At 56.7% G+C, this 20,082-nt stretch overlaps 4 protein-coding genes across 4 annotated transcripts; 2 read left to right on the top strand and 2 right to left on the bottom strand.

Annotated features, from left to right (window-relative positions):
- Positions 1-610: 610 nt before the first annotated feature.
- On the bottom strand, positions 611-2,632 carry B0H64DRAFT_54584 (Gti1/Pac2 family-domain-containing protein). Its single transcript, XM_062808411.1, has one exon. The coding sequence runs from the start codon at positions 2,479-2,481 to the stop codon at positions 724-726; it is 1,758 nt and encodes a 585-aa protein (XP_062654222.1). The 5' UTR covers positions 2,482-2,632; the 3' UTR covers positions 611-723.
- A 5,919-nt stretch (positions 2,633-8,551) lies between these two features.
- Positions 8,552-9,877, top strand: B0H64DRAFT_54469 (uncharacterized protein). Its single transcript, XM_062808410.1, has 2 exons — positions 8,552-9,451; positions 9,501-9,877. The coding sequence occupies exons 1-2, from the start codon at positions 8,763-8,765 to the stop codon at positions 9,694-9,696; spliced, it is 885 nt and encodes a 294-aa protein (XP_062654221.1). The 5' UTR covers positions 8,552-8,762; the 3' UTR covers positions 9,697-9,877.
- A 3,337-nt stretch (positions 9,878-13,214) lies between these two features.
- Positions 13,215-14,948, bottom strand: B0H64DRAFT_331892 (uncharacterized protein; the record flags this gene model as incomplete). The annotated part of the gene is made up of 3 exons (XM_062801027.1): positions 13,215-14,369; positions 14,446-14,563; positions 14,677-14,948. The coding sequence occupies 3 exons, from the start codon at positions 14,946-14,948 to the stop codon at positions 13,215-13,217; spliced, it is 1,545 nt and encodes a 514-aa protein (XP_062654220.1).
- A 1,925-nt stretch (positions 14,949-16,873) lies between these two features.
- Positions 16,874-18,005, top strand: B0H64DRAFT_447002 (uncharacterized protein; the record flags this gene model as incomplete). The annotated part of the gene is made up of 3 exons (XM_062806969.1): positions 16,874-17,063; positions 17,118-17,366; positions 17,428-18,005. 3 exons carry the CDS (start codon positions 16,874-16,876, stop codon positions 18,003-18,005), a joined length of 1,017 nt encoding a protein of 338 aa, XP_062654219.1.
- Between the last annotated feature and the right edge of the window lie 2,077 nt (positions 18,006-20,082).

Genomic DNA, 20,082 nt, shown 5'->3' with positions numbered 1-20,082 from the left:
CCATGCAAGCAAGTTGCATTATTTTGTGAGCAAATTTAGTACTTGGGTATTCGCAACACTGGCAACGGGCCAACAACGGGGTAACAACAAAATATCCCGTCCGAAGCATACAATTTCAAGGTCGAGGAGATAGAATCTATGTTGAAGGCAAGTTCGGGCCCAGTAGCGCCGGGTGGTAGAGGAAATAATCACAACCACCCGGTCTCTCTCTCTCTCACACACACACACACACACACAACACACACATCACGCATCACACAACCAGCACGGTGGATTGCAATCCCAACCAAACAATTCCACTGTTCATTCAGCCGCAGGCAGCAGGGCCTGCCCAATGGCTCCAATGCGTAACTCTGACGGGTAAGGTAAGATACGTCGGTAGTAATCTAACTACCCAAACCCCTTTCCCCCGGCCCTCAAACCACCCCAACGCCGGTTATGCACGACCCGTCCCTTCACTCACCCCGAGCCTCTCATGCAAAAAAGGTGAAAAGTGACGCTGGTAACCGGGGACCAACAATAACGGAAAACGAGAACGACAACAGAAATTTGTGCGTGGGGGGTCACACCTAACCACTTAGCCCCCTCTTTCTCTCTCTTCCCCCACCAAGTTGAATACTTTCCTCCCAGACACACTCATCCAGACACGTTCATCCAGACACCCACCCATCCAGCCACACCCACCCATCCAACCCCCCTCCACAACCCCCATCTCACACACACTCAAAAGAAATTCTTATTCAACACGCCAATCGCCCTGGCATCCTCCCCCTGCGAGCGCAAATCCCTCCCCGACGCCGACCCGGACCCGGACCCCGACGCCACCATCGGCGCCGCCCCACTGCTCGGCGAACTCCCCGCACTACTCACCCCCCCACCCCCACTGCCTCCCCCCGCGGTAGCACTGCTCACCCCACTAACCGCACTAACCGCACTAACCGCACTACCCGGATGCGCACTCCCCGGATGCGCACTATTCGGCTCCGACCCCCCCGCCGGCGGCGCAGGCACAGAGGACGGGTGCAAGAGAGCAGAGAGTGTCGGGCGGGTGCTGGCGGCGGTCGGGGTGGCGATGGCGGCGGCCGTGCCGTCCGAGATGGCGCTGCGCGGGGGCGAGTCCGAGGGGGCGCGGACGGTGGGGCTCGCGGCGATGCTCGGGGGGTGGGGGAGGGTTGATGACGAGGGCGGGGTGGTGATGGCGGTGGTGGTGCCGTTTGGTTGTGGTTGTGGTTGTTGTTGGTGGTGTTGTTGGTGTTGTTGTTGGTGGTGGGCGAGTTGGCCGGGTGCTGGGAGCGGGCTGTGTTGGTTGCGCGCTGCGTCGATGGGGGCGAGGCGCGGCTCGATTTGCACGGCTTCTCTGGCCTTGGCTTGGAGATGTTGTGATCGGGGTGATTCGAGTAGGGAGAGGCGAGGCGGGGCGGCTTGGGGTGAGTGGTTTTGGTTTTGTGGGTAAGGCTGTGCGGGTGGCATCCCTATCCTGGGGGGAACCAAGGCGGGTAGTTGTGGATGTGGATGCGGGTGCTGGTGTTGTTGGTGTTGACTTTGCTGTGGGTGCTGCGGATGTTGTGGATGTTGTGGGTGTTGTTGGTGTTGTTGGTGTTGTGGTTCTGGGTGATGTTGCGCGTGTGGGTGTTGGTGAGCGTACGAGTGCGGATGCGGCGGGGGCAGCGGTGTCCGTTCGTGGGCCGAGTTTGGCTCCGGGGGCGCATAAGAGGGGTGCGCCTGCGGGTGCGGGGGATACGCGTGTGACCCTGCAGGCGGAGGGCCTTGTGAATATGGGTAGTGGCCGTGGCCGTAAGGCGGTGTCCCGACGGGCGAGGGCGGCCATGCATAGCCCGGATGCGGGTACTGCGGGGGGTAGCCGTGAGGAGGAGGCGGTGGCTGGTGGTGGTGTGGCATGTAGGATGGTTGGGGTAGAGGCGCCCTCGCCGGTGCTGGAGGTGTGGTCTCGGCGAGGCTCGATTCCGGGTACATGCCTTTTGCCGGAACGATATGCCTGAGCGACGGATCGCTGCTAGGCAGGGGCAAGTCCAGTGGCCCTCGGGAATAGTAAGCAATCAGGTGGAGGTGCTGACCCGCCGCGTTCGTGATGCTGAAGGATTGCTTCGTTAGCCCGTCGGGCTTGTACCGGTAGCCGTCCGGTTCCCCATCGTCGTGATCCTCGTCGCTTCCCCGCCCAGAGTCAGGCGTCTTTCCAGCGGCTCTCCTCCCACCGCCAAAAGCGTTCCCCCTCTTGCCTTCCATTTCCCTGTACGTCAGGAAGCTCCCAGCGACACGGCTAGCGCTCCATGACTTGCCGTCTGTCCACCGCCGCATGCCAGCTTCCCGTTCATCCCAAACGAACACGGAGCCGGACCGGATGGCTTGCCGCTCTTTTTCCGATAACCTCCTCTGGACCCGCGGAAGGAGGCCGAGCCTGCATGCTTCGAATAGCTTGATGGCGTCAGCGGGGGACCGCACCACGCCGTAGTAGGTTTCCATGATGATCCGTCCGAGTTTCAATACGGCCGGATTAGCGGTCCATGTGGCGATTTCTCGTGCAGGTGTTGAGTTTCCTAGACCCGATCCTCCGTTCCCTTCTTCAGGCCCGGTAGTCCTTCACCATCCAGAACAGGTGTCCCGAGATGGCGTCCCAGCAAATGGTCAGGGGGATGTGTGGTTGAGACTTGGCAGTTTCCACAGGAAACAATACTCGCTGCTGTGAGGAAGTTAGACCCAGGATCTTGTAGGAACGAATAAAAAAAAAGTGCCGACTCGGCCGATGCCATCTTCGGAAGCTGAAACATGGCGATGGTAGGGTGATGACGCCCCACGCCGCTTGGCAAGGGATCGTGCCCGACGGGTGATGCGCGGAAACAGCAGGTGTAGTACAGAATGGGTTGAATGGGTGGCAGGTCCAAGCGAGAACGGGATATCAACACCGTCCCTCTTCGGCTAGTTGGGGTCGTGGGCCGACTTCGCTCACGGTACGCGCGGCGATCCCGAGACGTGCCCGGTTACAGCACAGCTGCTGTGGAGTCGTCCAGCGCATCACCATGCCTCCTGACACACTGGCATGTCTTTGGCATCACCCCGCTCACGGGAGCTAAACCATCCTCCTCGGGGTGTTTTCCATCGATAGGGTGGCCCGTTGTGGTTGTTACTATGGTCTGATAAATTCCGGGAAATCTCCGATGCCGACCTGGTTCATGTCGATTCGGCCAAGGTTGGGTTTGCTTGGGATTGTATGCTGAGAGATGAAGTCCCGACCTTGAGCGGGTATTGAAAGACGGGTTGCAGCCCAGCTGATAGTGGCATCTTGTGTGTTGTGCCGTTATGTTGTTGTGTGCAAAGTCGTCGACTCGATATTCCGTACCCGGTTGAACGGAGAGGAGGGAAAGAAAGGCACAGATAAAAAAACAAAAAACAAACAAAAACAAAACAGCATCCACTTACCAAGTTAAAATCCTTCTTCCTTTTTTACGTCTTCGAAAACCACGTACGTGATTTGTGCGAGCAAGCCAAGGCGGTGGTGATATTGTTATTGGTGTTGTTTTGTTGTTGTCGCAAAGGCGGGTGTCCGAATTTCGAAGTCGGTTCTGCATTCGACAGATGCATGTGAGCCGGGGTTTGATCTGGATTTAAAAGAGACCTGAGCGTCACGGTGTGAAAATAAGGCCGGCGCGGCTAGCGGCTGACAGGGGGGAGATCGGCTGCAGGTCGATGACGCTGCAGCCCAATGAGCAAGGGTCTGTCGGAATGTGGGAGGGGGAGGCTCCAGCGAAGGTGCGGTTCGGCCACGATGTTATCAGGGATGTTGGCAAGCATTTCGTTCTGCATTTCATTCTGCATTTCATCGTGCGTGTTGCTGTGACATACTGTGCCGGCACTGTGGCGGTATAACTGGTACAATTCATGTCGGTACGATATTCCTTCCCATACCCACGGGACAGTGTATGCATACACCCACAACTGACAGTTCCTTCCGAGGTACCAAAGGATGATAATTGAATCCTAACACCGCCAACCCAACTTGCCTGTTTGCCGGTGGGTTGGCTGATTTGCTCGGCCCTGCTCTCTCCACCAACGATGCCGAGATGGGACAAACGATGTTGGCGTTATGGAGCCTCGGCAGCACATTTCTGCCCACTTCTGTACTTGCCGTACTGTACGCAGGACATGGTTGGTGCCGAAGGAGGAACTGTCGGTCGAACAACAATGCGCTGCGACAAGCAACAAGGCAGTGCCCCCCCGCCAAGTTCCACTTTGCAGTCGCGTTAAAGTTGGGGCCGAGTTTCTCCCTGACTAGGCAATTAATCAGCATGAAAAAACGTGCCATTCTAACCCAAGAAAGGAACTAAGCCCGAGGCTCAGTGCCAACCCGCAGTTGGGCAACCTTCCCCCTTCCGAAAGCCAACGGGGCAAGTGCCAAGACGGCCAAGGCAGCCAAGAGGCGGACCAGGCAAGAGCCAAGCATTGCGGAATGGCAGAAAGCGGGAAGAATTGCCTTTCAGCGGCCCCGCCCGTTGTCGTCAGCTTATCAATGGAAATCATCTCGACCGCTGTCCTTTTTCTTCATTAAGCACCACACCACCACACCTGATGGAGACTTTATAACCCCGCGGGAGAGGTGATTACGACCCAGGCACCAACGACTGCACCCTCGGACGGGAAGGAGGCTAACTCCATACCTCCTGCGTAACTCCCATGATGGAACGTACACAGGATGCATGATGTTCGAAGTAAGTACCTCGGTACCTACGTTCTCTACAAACGAAACGTGAGAGTGCCCGGTCACGGTTGGATTCCATGTTGGAGCGACTGGGAACATGCAGCGGAATTCAAGCCGCCCCTTGTCAACCTTGTCGGCTGCCCGGGACGAAGGGAAGATGGGCTTGATTCCTCACCAGGTTGCATGGGTTTATTGGAGAAGGACCAGCGAGCTGAAAACCCCGATTTCCAGCTCGTTTTCCTTTTGGTACTTTTTGGTAGGTCTTGCATCCTCCATCCCCGCCACCCCCCCCCCCCCCCCTCCTCCAAGTCTTGGGGCAATAGCGCAAAGTTCGGTCGGCCAAGTGGGTGCGCTTCGCGTGGCTAGTCACCGAGTGAAAAGGAGGTGGCTTCGTCGGCCGAACTGGCCAGAGAGGATTTGCCCGCGATCCCGCGATCCCGCGATCCCTTCCTTCTTCTGCCTGCCCGCCCGGCCCAACTCCTCGCCCGCCTGATCCGCCAGGTGGGTTGGGTTATATCCGAAGTCACCTTCCTTCAGCTTACAGCGAAGGTTGGCCCCCTTCCTCTGCGCCTGTGTAACGTAGTTACTCTGTATGTAATCTGTACGTACATACACAGCCTGTCAGAGGAATAAACGTATCGAGCCCAGAGGATGTCCAGACCGACCCTCCCGAGTGCGAGGAACTGTGCGCAACGTTCCCGCATGGCCGAGCAGGAACAAGAGAGGGCTTGGCCTTGACCGGGGACGGTATCCAAGATCCCTGCATTCGCCAACGGGAGTGTCAGAGAAATATAATAGGATTTCAAGCTTATTTCACGGCGCCGCGTCGGGCCCGTTAGCGCGCATTGGCATTGCTTGGGGGCCCTCCCGACCAAGCCTTGGCTCCTTTGTGGGTTTGTCTGGGTCGTCTGGGCGTTGGGGTCAGTTTGTCGCGGAACCCTCGGTTCGGTCTTGTGATGGATGGAAACCACGCAGCCTGAACTCACTACCTAACTCCATAACCCACACGTCGCTTGTCAACAACTCAAAAACCACCGAGCTGCCTCTGCCTGTCCCGGAGCGGTTGGATCTGCGACTTGCTCCAGTTTCCATCTGACAGGTGCCACAAGTGAGTGTCACAGGTTCAACAGATGCGCTTCGGAGATACATCAGATTCTTTTTTTTTCTCTTTCTTTTTCCTTTTCTGGCGCGAGCTGCCACTTGTTGACGCCATATCCTAACCAAATTCTTCACCTCGCCCAACGATTGGCACGCCACGGCAGCCTTTTCTGGCCACGCTCGATAGCGCCAACGAGCCTTTTCCACGCGGAGCTCCACTTCCATGTTGGGCACTTACTCAGATCCTTTATCCACTAGCGTTGCGACTGAGTCGTATTCGCGTTTCGCGGTTGCAGCTCCTGGAATGCGAAACCTTGGCCGGGGGCTTGTTTGTTTCCGTCTTCCGATCTCCCCGGGTACGCTTCTTTGGGGAAGAGTCAGGTCGAGGTGGGGTGTGGAACCCAATTCGTGTAACAATTCGCGGCTGCTTGAAACCTGATACGGAGTTACGAAGTATCCTGCTCCGTTCCTTTGTTCCGCCAAACCTTCGTTAGCTCGGTTTTAGCCAGTAAGCACGGTTCTTCTTTTCCGCCTGGGAATAAGATCCTCCTATGCGTCCCAGCCATGGGTCACGACCCAAACCACTGTGGAGGGAACTTGTGATGAGATGCGATGGCGGACTCTTGCACCGCCCGTTCGTCCCTTCATTGTCTCCCGGTGCCTGAAGCTTCCCTCCTTCCCGAAGCCGCAGGCATCCGCTCCCGTGTAAGCAAACATGACTCGGACATCAGGAACAAGCACCTCGCTGTGTAGCCATTTCCCAGCCTACCCTGGATCCTTCTCGCCGAAGGAAGGGATCATGGTTTCGAGGAGCTCTCGGGACCACGCAGATCATGGGTCCGCACTCTGCACTCGACGCTGGAGAGTGACCGCCGGAATGATCGGCGGTCGGAGAGATCAGTTACAAGTCAGGCTTGTGGTGAGCTCGGGTCCCCGGGAGGGAAATCATCCCAGATGCGATGGCAGGGCTGATGGAAAAGGTTCTCGCTAAGCATTGGGGTGCCACAGCATGCCATCGGCGTCGAGGAGGCACCCCGGAATGTCAGAGGATGCTGAGAAAGCTTGTTGAAATGCGTCCAGGCGGCTGGGCGCACCTCGGTTTGGGGACGACCGAACCAGCCGGACGGTGAAGGGGGGGCGCTGTCGGTCGTCTGTTTAAGGTTAAAGTGAGCGAGACACAGCCAAAAATAACCGCTCGACCAGGCCTCTTTGGTTCAAAACCCCCAAGTGGCGTTCTTGAACCTGCGAGCAATCCGGCGGTCAACAAAGACGGGACAATTCTAGATTTCCCGGCTTCAGCTCGGTTGCTGTTTGCTGATAATCAGCCCGGGTCATACCACGCCAGCACCGTTTGCCGGTATCACGCAGGACGGTACGATCAGGCGGCTAGCCTTGGTTGCACAAAACACACAACGACGCACCCGGCCGGTGGTGTTGCGCAAAGTTGGGTGCGAGCAGCGAGCAGGCCACCACGGGAACGGGAGCAACTCGTCAACAAACGCAGGACAAAGCCTTCCACAGTCCGTCACAGCATCTCGGACGTAAAGTGGGCGTCCAGAGTGGCTGCTGTGGACGGGGGGCATGAGGAAGCTGAGACCAGGATACTATGTAAAGGAGGGGGAGAGCACCACTTTCTCAGGTTGCCTTGCGGCTGGCTGACCGCCGAACCGACAGAAAGAGTGCGAGGATTAGGCAATAACACAAGAGAGAGGCTCACAGGATGAAGGCATTCTTGGCCCCCACAGAAGCCATCCAAACTAGTGTACTTGTACGAAGGAAAAGCCACCGTTGCTCGCGAGGTTGCACTCGGACTCGGGGCCAAGGGATGTCAGAACGGGATCTCGGGTGAGAGTCACGACATGTCGCCCCCACATGGAGAACTCACCACTCACCTCGCTGGTGTGGTTGAGCTGCAGCGAATAAGCAGAACAGGAATATGCGAGTCTTGGCGCTGCTCTGTGCTCCCAACCATCTTGTCTTCTCCCTGTCTTCCACGGCCAGCATCAGCCTCTCGGGTGTCATTCCCACAGCATCCGACAAAACGGGTAAAGAGGGCGTGTGTGGGCGTAAGCCAAGAGCTGCAGCGCACTTCATTCTTCTCCTCGTGGCCGCCATTCTGTTTCCTCCTGCCGACTCGATGCACAGAGGGGGCGTATGTAGAATTCCATGAGGATTCTGCGATCAATGAGTGATGATATCAGAAAGGAAGAGGGGGGTGATCGAACCGAACAAATCAAAACCGCAAACCGCATGACGAATTAACAACGATTGTGTTGGCTGTCTCCTGCCTCGATGGTGAGACTCGAATGTGCCCCGCAATCAACCGTCCCGGCGACGCCCGCTTAAGCTTAAGTCGTGAGTGCGCAAGTTGAACGCGCCTATCGCGTGGCCGGCCAGACCAAACAGACAAACACATCAAGGTTTTTGGTATGGAGTGTACATACGCAGTATGTACGAGTCCATGGTTGCACAAATACACCACAATCACAGTGACACACACCGCGATAGAAGCTAAGAAGCCTAAGCCCATCCGCCTTCCTTGGCAGCGGGGGTTCTTTGCATCAACCAGCTGTGCCAACCGACTGATGGAAAGGAATGCATCACTCCTGCGTACTTGGTAGGCTCGCAAGCTGCCCCCAGAAGCGATGGATCGTCCACCAGCATCGGGCGGTTGTTGCTCCTCTGTTCCAGCGCTGAATGCGGGCGTCGGCAGTGGGGTTTTTGATTGCTTCAGAATGCTGACGCGTCCCTGCAGCTGCTGTGACTGCGAGTCAATGTTACAGGAGGGAAGTAATATGTATCGGCAATGTCGCCCGTTCAGTATAAAATATACTGTGTGTATTTTCGGACCCCGAGTCGGGCAATATGTACTCCGCCGATATTGACGATTTGAAATGTGTGTGTGTGTGTGTGTGTTGAGTGCGGGTGGTGCTGGCAGGTGGCAGAGCAAGCAATGCTTGGTCCAGGGTCGAGGGGTGTTCCTTTCTTTGGTTCGGTTGGGGTTCGCACGGCCCCAACTTTATTCCATTGCCAACAACGTGGGCTCGAGTGGGCCCTTCCTCGGCAAAATCGGATCAGATCGTCCCAGCCCCAAACTTTGTGCGACGCCAAGCCCCCTCGACGCAAAGCAACCACTTTTTGCTCGCAGGCTCGCTTTTGTGGCCGGAATCTGCCCGCGACACTCCCCACTACTGCACGGTACTTGCGGCTTATGCGCCCATTCCTCTTTGAGTTTGTAGCGGAATCTCAGAGAAGGAGAAGAAGAAGAAAAGAAGAAGAAAGGGAAAAAGAAAAACCGAAGAAAATGATCGGCAACTCTATTAGCAACAAACTTGTTGATGACCGCCCACTCCCCTCCTTTTCCCCTCACATCCCCGCCGTTGCCGAGCCAAGCGGGCGGCCAAGTAAAAGCCAAGAAGCACATGGCCTGACTTTGGTCGAGACGAAGGAGTTCCATTGTGCCTGCGGCAAGTCGCCCGCCGCGCCGCCTCGTCCGCTCATGATCTGGTCCCCTCGAATTGTGCGCTGGAGTTGCTTTCGTCTCTCGATCCGGCCTGAACACCGGCTCCTCCGCCCCCAACAGCCGATCTCACATAAATCTCGCTTTTTCCGAGCTCTTGATCATCCTCGACGCCTTCCCGTGTATGGTAGCACCGAATCTCGGCAGTGCAATCGACTAACCACTAATTAGTCCAAACTCCCCGGTCCTGGAATATTCTGTGCTGCTCGCTCCGCAGTGCGTTCAGGGGGAAAAGCCATTATTAATCGGGGGGTTCCTGATTGGGAAAAAGCTTGATTACCCTACACATTCTGCAGCCAAAAATTATGCGTCAACATTCGAAAAGCACTCGTCTCGTGAAACCATCACAACCAACTTGCATCACTAACTACTGCGCTCAAATCTTGGCCCGACTTGGCCCCCAGCTTATCATAGATGTCCACCTCGCAAGTACTGTGTAATCTGTACGTAAGAGCAACACATTGAACCGCCCCTGCCGAACTCGTCCTCCACTCTCTCGCCGACACAGCCCTGGACTAAGGTACGATGTACACGGGTACACATCTCCGGGGATCGGAAACCCGGAGACCGGAGACCGGAGAATGCTTCTCGTTTCGTCGGTGATATACGAGACCGAGCGTCGATCACAGGAAACACTTGTTGTTTAACGAATGCCCACCTCGTTTCATCCTCCGGTCGCTTCCTTGACTCCTTTGTGGCTTGATTCGTGGGCGAGGAGTTACGGCCAGTCAGAAGGTCAGAAGGAGGCTGAGTTTCCTACCAACGGCCAACCGGTGCGCGGACGCAAACTGGAGACCGGCTTTGGCCCGCTGTTGTTTTTCTCCCCCGGCTTTATCACGGGCAAACGGGGCTGGGGTCGATTCTCTCCAGGTTTGGGAAGGTGGTAGCACGCAGGACCAACAGCATGCCACACAACTGCGAATATAGTAGATGGGATCCGCTCTCCTCCCGTGCCGAGTGACATGCAACGGCGGGAACCATGGCAAGAATACGCGGTTGGACGGGAGCAGTGAGTGAGCGGTTTGCTTGCTCATTGGCGATGGACACCAAACACACCTCTCCTCCTGTCTCGTGCCTCTGGTGGTCTGTATACTGTGTACTTCGTAAGTCAGAGGACCGACCTCGAGCCATTCATTCCCGTCCCATTGCCAGCTTTGCAGCTGCTATCTCAAACCCGTAGCTCGCCGCAGCGACAAGCTGCTCCCATCCAACCGCCCAGAGCCTTCAGACGGAGCCAAGCATCCCAAGAACCAACAACATCCACCAAGCACATCCACCAAGCCAGGCCTCGACGCGGTTCCATATTAAGGCCCAGCAGGCCAAGCTCGCAACCGAGGCGCCACAACGTCCCCCCAGTCTGGGTAAGGTTGGGCGGCGGCGGTTGATGAACTTCGCCCGCAGCGTTTTAGCCTCCGCGGGCCGGTACCTGTCCATCCCGCCGCCAGTGCTTGTTCGGTCCCGCGGGGCCCGATGAGCACGCATCATCACCCATCGTAGCACCGCGCATATGACGGATGGACGGACGGGCGAGCTGATCTGGTTTGTTGACTACACTACTGCGATATCACACTAGTAACCTCACGCACCGGATCACCGCCTACGAGGCACCCGCCCCAATCACGCTGCATGCCGAGTGGGAGGGAGGACCGACTCGGGCGGGGACGGTCGTCGGAGAGGGTCGTCGGAGAGATAGATATCGACGGGAGGGGCTCATCGTGTTGTAATATCGAGCCCCGAAACACTGTGACTAATAAGACCGAGCCCGGGATGGCTGGATAGTATGTAAATATGTATTGCTTGCCACTGTACATAAACGACACCGCGCAGTGGTACATGGCGGACCCTCTGTAAATATGTAAAACCCGATAACGCCGGCATAGGCCCAATAGCGCTCCTCCGTCATGAGATCGCCAGCTCTCCTTTCCGAGCGCGGTTAGTTACTCTACTTCTTCTGTTGGGGGGGGGGGGGGGTTGGTACAGGGAGGAGTCAACTTCCTCGACCAGATCGGGCTGCTGCTCATGCGGTGCTGTCGTGTACATACCACCCCCGAGCGAGAATGAGGAAATGCGGCCAGCGCTTCGCTCGCAAGGAGACGCCGGAAGGGGGATCCACCTACCCATAACTACCTAATAACTCCGACTCTCCCGTGTCCGATTCCCCACAAAGCATCCGAAAAAGCCGATCGGAGTGTTTCGACAGATCCCTCTTCCGGATCACACCTTCTATGTACAGGGACGAAAAGGGGTGATGCTGCCAGTACATAGCTGGTTCTCGAGGTGATCGGGCCGAGAGGGCTCCAGCTGAACCGACCCTGTACCGTCCCCCGGCAGGGCCGGATACCCAACGAGGAGGTGGGCCCCGAGCGACTCGAGTAGAAATACAACGGAAGAACTGTCATGCACAAAGTGGCCGCTTTGACTCCCGCGCACTCCGAGGTTGAGCCGCCACGCAAGGCTGGTTGGAGATTGGTATCAGGGAGAGGATATCTGGTCCATGGGCTAAAAGGGGGGGGGGGGGGGGGGGGGGCGGACCAGGGAAAAACTGGTAACAGGAAGCGTAATAAACAACAACACCCCTCGCTACCATGATCATCACCCACCGTTAGGATCCTGGCAACTACATAGTGAAGTGCAGAAAAATACTCACTCCTTCTCTCAACCGAAGATTCTGCGTCGGGCCCGCGGCGCAACAGAGGCCTCGCTCGGTCATAGACTTAGCATAGGCGTCGGCTAAGCGAACGAGTAGAGAAAGGACGGGTCGTAGCTTCGGGCGCTGTGGGGTAATACACAACTGGCAACTCTATTAGTAAATGCGGCACGAGGAATCATGACGAGTTCACTCTCTAGTAAAACAGTCCTTTTGGCGGGGACTCGGGGTTAAAGTTGCTTGAACTGACCTGGCATAGAAATGCGTACCGTGACAGTTGGGGTATTTGTGATATACCGTGGCTACCAAAGAGGATTGCTGCTGTTGGTTAAGTCGATAGCGGACCAGATCAACCGTTAGCTTGGTGCTAGATAGTGTTGCCATTGTGATCTGCTGTGATTCGAGGTTGATATAAGCCGTCGTTACAAGTTGATTCAGCAAGTTTGTGCCCCCCCCCCCCCGGAAAAGATATTACCTGGCGTGTGTGTGGACAAGGCGTGGATTGGATGGCATTGAAGCTACCTTAAGTACTCAGAGCCAGCCAGTCATTCACGGGTGAAGGTAGCGGCACGGATTCCTCGAGAGGTGGCAATTTGTGTCCGAGCAGGCAAGGTTCTTTATTCGACTCTTAGTCCAAGAGCAAATAGAGTAACTAACTTGGCCCCGCGATTACATGGTGTCGGGGTGCGAAAGTCAAATCGGTAGTCCACTATGTGCCCGAGAACCGGCATGCTTAGTCGGCGTAAGTTAAATTGTTAAAATGAGTTGGGTATCAGAAACATCTAGCATAGACAGTACCCAAAGCCGTTGGGTTCTTGGAACGGAACATCTCGGACTTGGAATGCACGCAGCCGCTGGGAGAATATGATGCAACAAAGATGCCTCTCCGCCCGAACCTGACACGTTGAGAGGGGCATAAGGCCGTAACATATTCCAGGTCGCACACGATTGAGTTAAACGGCCGGCTCGTGTCCGATCTGTCACCTACGACTCGCCTCCGTGGCATCATGTGTCTCGTAACATATTTTTCTCGCCCGCTCCAAAAGGGAGACCGCATATCGATCTGCCCATGAGGACATGGAGGGCGGGATTTCCGGTTCCCAACACGACGATACGGTATGCTGTAGGTACGACAAAAGCACCTGACTGAGTCCAGGGGCGGGCGGACTGTGATGAGCACGGCAGGTCAGGCAGCACGAGAGGACCGCGAGGATGACCAAGATCTTGTGCTTGTCTGCTCAGCAGTCGCATCGTCCATGCCAGCGTGGGAATGAGACGATGTCTCGAACAGTTTGGACGCCAGCCAGATAGCTGAGCAGCCGGTCAAAGCCGACGCCAAACCCGCCGTGCGGTGGGCAGCCCCAGCGGCGGAGGTCGACGTACCAGTCAAGACCGCCGGAGGAGCTTTCGTTAGGGGCACCTTCTGATGGTGGTTTGAAGATTCCCTGTCGCTTCATAACGTCTAAGAGAGGGTCTAGACGGTGCTCGCGCATCGACCCACCAGCAATCTCGCAGAACTCGGGCACCAGCAAGTCAAAACAATCGACTGTTGGGCCGGGTACCCCAGAGGCCGGCGCCTGGGTTTCGCGCATGTAAAAGGCCTTGATGTCTCGGGGATAGTTGGTAACGAAGACGGGTTTCTCACCGCCTCCAACGTATTCAGCAAGGTACTTTTCATGTTCAGATTGTAGCCCTGCACCCCACGTCGGCTTGTGTTCGAAGAGGTCGGCTTTCTGCTGCAATAGTGCGACGGCGTCCGAGTATGTGATTCGCGGCCAGTCCTGGCGCATCAAGCCCTCCCAACGGCGCCTTACCTCCTCGGCCGGCGCCAGATCGGAGCCGCTGGTGCGTGATCGGAAAAGAAGATCCCGGACCGTGGCCGACTCGATAAGATTGGTACTCAATGACCGTAGCATGTCTTCGGTCAGGTCCATGACGGGGCTGAGGCCATCGACGAAGCTCATTTCAGCTTCAAGCATGTAAAACTCGCTCAGATGCCTCGAGGTATCGCTCTTCTCAGCGCGGAAAACGGGCGAGAGGGTCCAGACATTGCCGACAGCTTGCGCGAGGGCCTCTAAATGGAGCTGGGTAGACACCGTGAGATACTTTTTGGAGCGGAAGAAGGACCCCTCGGAACCATCCTTGTCGGCCGGCGCAGGCGTGTCGTTGGCCGGGGTCACGGTAAAAACCTCACCGGCGCCCTCACAGTCCGACGACGTGATGATGGGAGGGTGTGTCTGAGTGAAGGACCGCCCTGCAAAGAACTGAGTCAACGATGCGATGGCTTCGGACCTCAGTCGTAGCAAGACGGCGTTGACAGGAGTTCTCGGCCGCAAATGCGGCATGGTACGGAGATACTCAGGTGTCTGGTATTTCTTTTGGATGGGGAATGTCTGCAGGTCGGTTGTTAAAATATTAATACCTTGACTGGTGCATGGCCTAGGAAAGCAAAAGTAGGGCAAAGAATACCTTTGCGTCGGACGGACCCAAGACCTCTACTTTGCTCACATGCAACTCATGGCTTTGAGACGCACCGGGAGAGGACACCCAGGAGCCGGTGAGGCGGACGGCCGCACCAACGGTCAGGCTGCAGGGACGGTGTCAGTACCAGGTTACCAGCTTAACCGAGACATCCTTCTGTCTGTCGGAGAGGGGCGAAGGGAGGGGCGAGGGGAGATGGGGGAATAGGTTATTTCTTACTCTTCGGCGCGGTCGGCCCGGACGAGGGCCTGTAAAGGAGCCAACGACGAGCCATCGCCGAGAGCAACGAATTGATGGGCTTTCATTGACCGGACGGACCGGACGAAGCCGTTGACGGTCACATCCTCCGCCTTCTCTGCGGGCCTCCACTGTAGTAACTCGGCGACGGAACGGTTTGCCCGCTGAGAGACAGATCGGTGGAAGCTGGCGACGTGACGCGGACGCAAGACACGCGAGACACTCGACGGCCGAAGTGCCGGAGCGGGCCGCATGGCTTGGAGGTCACCTGCGTTTGGTTCTTAATTGCAACCCGGAAGTTCCGCCCTGTCCGATGTCGGTGAGAATTTCCGGATTGGAGGTTTGGCCCTAATTTGCCGTTCATGCACTGACTGCTGCTGCTGCGTAAGGGGCTGGCTGAAATAGCGTCAGCTGGAACTTCCACGACTTGGAGAAGCTGGTTGTTGCCGTGCTGAGGTCACGGTGCAGTGGGATAGAAACACGCCAACGAGCTCGAGCTTTTTTTTGAGACGGCACGCGGCTGGATCCCTGTCATCTCCATCCATCTTACCAGGCCCTTTCTTAGGTCCTCGATTGAACCGCAAGCACCCCACTGCTGCACTTGCCCTTCTCAGACCTTGCGCTACCATGATTGGCTGCAGCTCGATGCCATCCAATCTCTTTTCTTGGCACAAGCGAGAGAGCTCGCACTCGCACCTGCCATACCTTGGCCCAGGTTTGGCAACAACACCATTGTTACCACGATTGGCTTCACCAAAAGGAAGGCGCTCTGGTACTGTAAGGTAGGGGCGTTCTTGATCTGGGGTTCCTGGTATGATGTGGCTTTCCCCGCAGGGTACAGCTCCTTCCCGCTCCCTATCTCTGCCGGATCCATGACATGGAGCTAGGGAGGAGCTCCTTTTGCTTTTTTTTCGGTTACCTGACAAAGTCTTCCCATCCGCACCTCACACTTGCATCTCCTCAGCTGAGCACACAGCGCTGTGGCTTCTGCCATCCAGCGAGACCTTGCGACGACGATCTCTTGCCCCGCTTCAGGTGATGCTTGGGCACCCAGACACTCGTCATTGCACAGGGAAGTGTCAGACATGCATCGTTTCGATTTTGTCTTTTTGGTTATCCCCGCCCTCACCGGCCTTCTTTTGGCGTGGTTTGAAGCTCGGGTCACCATCGTAGGCCCCTCCTCTCCTCTCTCCCGGCCGGGATGCCGATCCAGAAAAACCCGCCGGCCAACTGAGCCGAGCGGCTCGATTGCATGTCTCGCCCGCATTGGATTTGATTCGCCTGCAAAGAGGTCAGTAAGTGCGGAGTTTAAGCCGTGCCCAGAGCCCGAGTAATTATTGGTTTCAGCAGCTGTCCGGGCTTCAGAGGACTTGACGCATGCACCAGGTTCAAAGACACTTCCATTCAACGGCGGACAGCAGGGACCCGGCCCATGTCTCTGGTCCCGAGTGGCGCGGGAATACCAGATTGACTCAGACCCAAGATGGCGCACCTACGGCAACACAGCGGCCCCAGAGTTCCAGCATCCGCCCACGGTGTAATGCAATTCGAAGGGTCTCGGCAACTCGCCTCGGTCCCAACCCTGCCCCTAGGAACCTCAGGGGTTCTTCTTTTCTTGGCTACGCATGCTATCTAGCAGCGAGGGCGTAGTTATATCCATATAGCCAAAGAAAGCCTCCTCCTGGCTTACTTTGTGGTCTGGGCGGGAACTTCGGTCTCCATCGTGTCTTGGGCATCCCGGCTTGGGCAGAAGCCTCGAACGATAATAAGTGTCCCCACGCCTGGGAGGCCGGTAAGTATCCTTGGCCTTCTCGTCAACAACATAATTTGGATGTTTTTGATGTCTGAGACTGGGTAGTTACACAGAGATCTCTCTGCATGGGAATCGCAGCACGCGACACGGCCATCGTGTTGGCCACTGCGGCTGCTCGCAAGCAACGGCGTTTCTGGCGTTTCCCGAACCTCTCCTTTCTCGCCCCACCCCCTTGACCACGCTTATGCAGATATAAAGCAACTGATGCCCCCAAACACCCTCCCCAAGAATTGGTAAAGCTAACAACACCCAAATCCGACCTCAGCCTCAACTGACTCCACACGGGCCTGCCTTCTCATAAGGCATATTGTCCTCCGTCAACCGCCTCGCCGGGTGCCCCTAATCTCCCTCACCTACCACAATACGATGCCTTCTTCCAGCTCCAAGTCGAAGCCCAAGCCGTCCGAGGTTGCCTCGGAAGCCAAGAGGATTTACATTCCCACAATCAGAGAAAAGTACGCATCGACATGGACCACCTACTCGTACATCTATCACCAGCCGTTGTTGCAAATCACCTTCGATGAGCGTCCGCTTGACCTTTCCCCTCCTGTTTTCTGTGAGTATGCGCCTCTAAGACGAAATGGCGGTCTTGTTCTAACATGGCCCCTAGATGTCTCCAGCGGAGACCCGGTCAACACCGCATTGGAGTGGGTGGACTCTGCACAGTGTGCTATACCTTTCATCTGTGCAGCGAACGACAAGCGCCCTGGAGGCGACTGGGAGACGGGCGTGGTAGGGTACGAGGAGCGCTTATGCCGGCGGAGCACTCTCGCGGCATGCCTAGGAACGCCAGCGGATGGTTCTCCCGCCAACAGCCACTACCCCCCTCCCGATATGCGCCGGAGTTTTGTCGCAGCATGTTGGTGAGTTAGATCCCCTCGCCTCTTTCTGCCCCGGACCCAGCCATTAACCTGCCACAGTCGTGTTCCGTGGGCCCCATGACAAATATGAGAAGCTGCCGACTGACCAGTGGCGGGCACTGCCTGTTGTGTCGGTGCCTCCGCCACGCTGGCCCAAGCTGACCCAGAACGGCACCAAATACTCGTTCGACGATGAGCGCGAGATGGTCAAGGAGAAGATGCGTGGCGCACTCCGCATCTGCGCCTACAACAACTACAGCACTGTGGTGATAGGAGACTTTGGCCTCGGGAACGGTTACCGAAATCCGCCGCAGGAGCTTGCCGAGCTGTGGCGGGAAGTTTGCCTCTACGATCCCGACCTCCGTGGCCGGATCCGCTGCGTGGCATTCGTTTTCGAGGACCCCAACCAGAGCACCACACAGTTGATCTTGGACGATATCGCGAAGAAGGCCAAGGGTGGCAGCAGTTCGGCAAGCCGATCCAAGACAAAGGGCGGTTCGGGCTCGAGCTCGAACTCACCGCCCGGCACCTCGCCCGCCGACGTCGACATTTTCTCTCACGTGTTCGACAGCGCGGAAATCCAGAGATTCCTTGCCCAGCCAGATGCGAGATACGGCTTGAGCAACCTCCTTGCTTGATGAGATTTGGCTTTTTCCTGGAGCAGGTTTTCTGCGGCGTTACGGAGGCGGCTCCGAGTTGGGACTTGGATTGGCTTTTTTGGACATTTCTTATTGGGTTAACTCCTCATGTCTCACTTTAATCTTTGGACAGCATTCCGGATAGCCGTCTGGTGGTCGGATACACGGGACTTTCGACTTTAGCATGATTCCCCGACTTGGTCTATTCGCGACGATAAGGATAATGTACTGTATAGTTTGCCTAATTTTGTTATGCATCATCACCCTTTTGGACTGATATACATATATTCATCGAGCGGCAAGCGCGCTTGTCTGAGCTGGCTGAGTTGCCCTGGCACCAACAGGGATGCCGAGCCCAAGCCCCGGGCTTGCCGAGAAACAGGGCCTGGAGCCCCGGGCCGAGACTGATCAACGGCCGGGGAACCAAGCCAGGGGCCCTGCACAGGCATCCTGGTTAGTTATCACGATCCGGCGACTGGCTGTCATCATCAGTCTCAGACATGGGGCGACCTCATGGGCGATGGTCTGCATGAGGCTGAAGCCGTGCCGTCAATTATTGGCTCAGAAGAAGGCCAAACTCCATCCGCAGACATGACGAACACTCCCTCGGGGCGTTTCGCGCAGGTGAACATCGCGAGTCCCGCCAAGCCGCAAGAGGTATTTCGAGCGACCGCAATGCCTCATTGGGAGGTGGCTGCAGACGTGGCGAGCGGGCAAGTTCCTTTTGCTTTTTCTCGCCCCACCGCTCCTCATGCCCTGGACAACCGCGCCACTTATTGAGTCCTCGGACCGGAGTTCACTCCATCAGGACACGAACCGAGACCGCCTGACAGCATGACAGACTGCCGTTCCCCGCTGCTTGCCTGCCGGGCCATCTCCCTCGGAGAACCTCTAGCGACGTTGAGAGATGTACACATAGGATGGGCCTCTACCACTCAGCGAGAAGCGATCAGCGCGTTTATGAATGCATACATATTATATCCTGAAACACGAATCATCATCACATCTGCTGCATAGCGGCGAGCCGTTGGCCTGGGGGTCATCCGTTGCCAAGGCAGTGGGTGACCGAGATCCGGCGGTGGCGGCGCGAGATGAGGCACGCAAGCGGGCAAGATTTCTTGCACAACGCTCCCTCTGCTGACCGCCATGCAGTAGTGCGAAACGTTGTGGTGCGGAGAGCCATCCTCATCATCATCTTTCACCCCCCCTGCCTTGGTCTCGTTTTGGGAGACCATCCTGCACATCTCCTCAGTCGCCGACTCCCCGGGTGTCGACGTCTGCAGATCTGCCGATACGATCGCCCACCGTCGGTGATAAATGACCGTTGCAATGTAAGGACCCTGCATTTTCACATCCACGTCTCCCGGCGCCGAAACAGAGCAGCATCGACCCCTTCCGCCGGACTGTCGACACCCACCACTTACCCGCCTCTTCCGGTGCAAGACGAGGGGCGGTGAAGAAACCTCGAGAGTCCTCCGTCACACAAACGCGGCTGCGGATACCCTGGTGGAACACCAAATCTCGTTGGGCAACGACGCACATCACAAGGCCTGGAGACCGCTGTGTGAGATCGAGTCATACAGATCGTAGATTGTACGCCACACCACAAACACGGCCCACATAGGCATAGGCGCCCGGCATCTCTGGGTGACTGCGTTAGCCTTGCCGCCCCCTAACCCGGTGTAACAGGGCTTGGGTCGATCACAGGACCGGGCAGGGCAAGGGTCTCTTGACAATGGAATGCAGACAGGGGCGGGCCATTGTCACGGGGGGCTGGCGGCGCTGACTGCACATAGGGCCGTAAGGAATGTCCAGACAAGTCAAGGGACGTCGATTACGGGCCTGGGCCGTTGCGGTTGAGATGGGTGGTTGTCTCTGAGGAAGTAGTGATTGGCATGGGAATGTCTGACACTGCTTTGTTTCTTCCATTTTCGTTGAAGAAGAAGCACCCCGAATAAAAGCCCGGGCGAAACGGTCCGGCATGTCACTCCGGCCATGACTTCATACATACATACATACATGGCCGCCACATTGCTAGGATATCAACCACCCATGGGGTTAGCCAAGGCGCGTCTAG

Source organism: Chaetomium fimeti (genome assembly GCF_033439085.1).
Source record: "Chaetomium fimeti strain CBS 168.71 chromosome Unknown B0H64scaffold_12, whole genome shotgun sequence".
Lineage (NCBI taxonomy): Eukaryota > Fungi > Ascomycota > Sordariomycetes > Sordariales > Chaetomiaceae > Chaetomium > Chaetomium fimeti.
Note: the sequence above shows the minus strand (reverse complement) of the source record. Positions and strands in the feature narration are given on the sequence as shown.

What these genes read in the sequence shown, in the direction of transcription:
- B0H64DRAFT_54469 (XM_062808410.1), top strand. Translation starts at nt 8,763, where the DNA reads ATGCTTGGTCCAGGGTCGAGGGGTGTTCCTTTCTTTGGTTCGGTTGGG. An exon ending in CATCCTCGACGCCTTCCCGT is followed by an intron (nt 9,452 to 9,500) that starts GTATGGTAGCAC and finishes ACCACTAATTAG; the next exon opens with TCCAAACTCCCCGGTCCTGG.
- B0H64DRAFT_54584 (XM_062808411.1), bottom strand. Translation starts at nt 2,481, where the DNA reads ATGGAAACCTACTACGGCGTGGTGCGGTCCCCCGCTGACGCCATCAAG.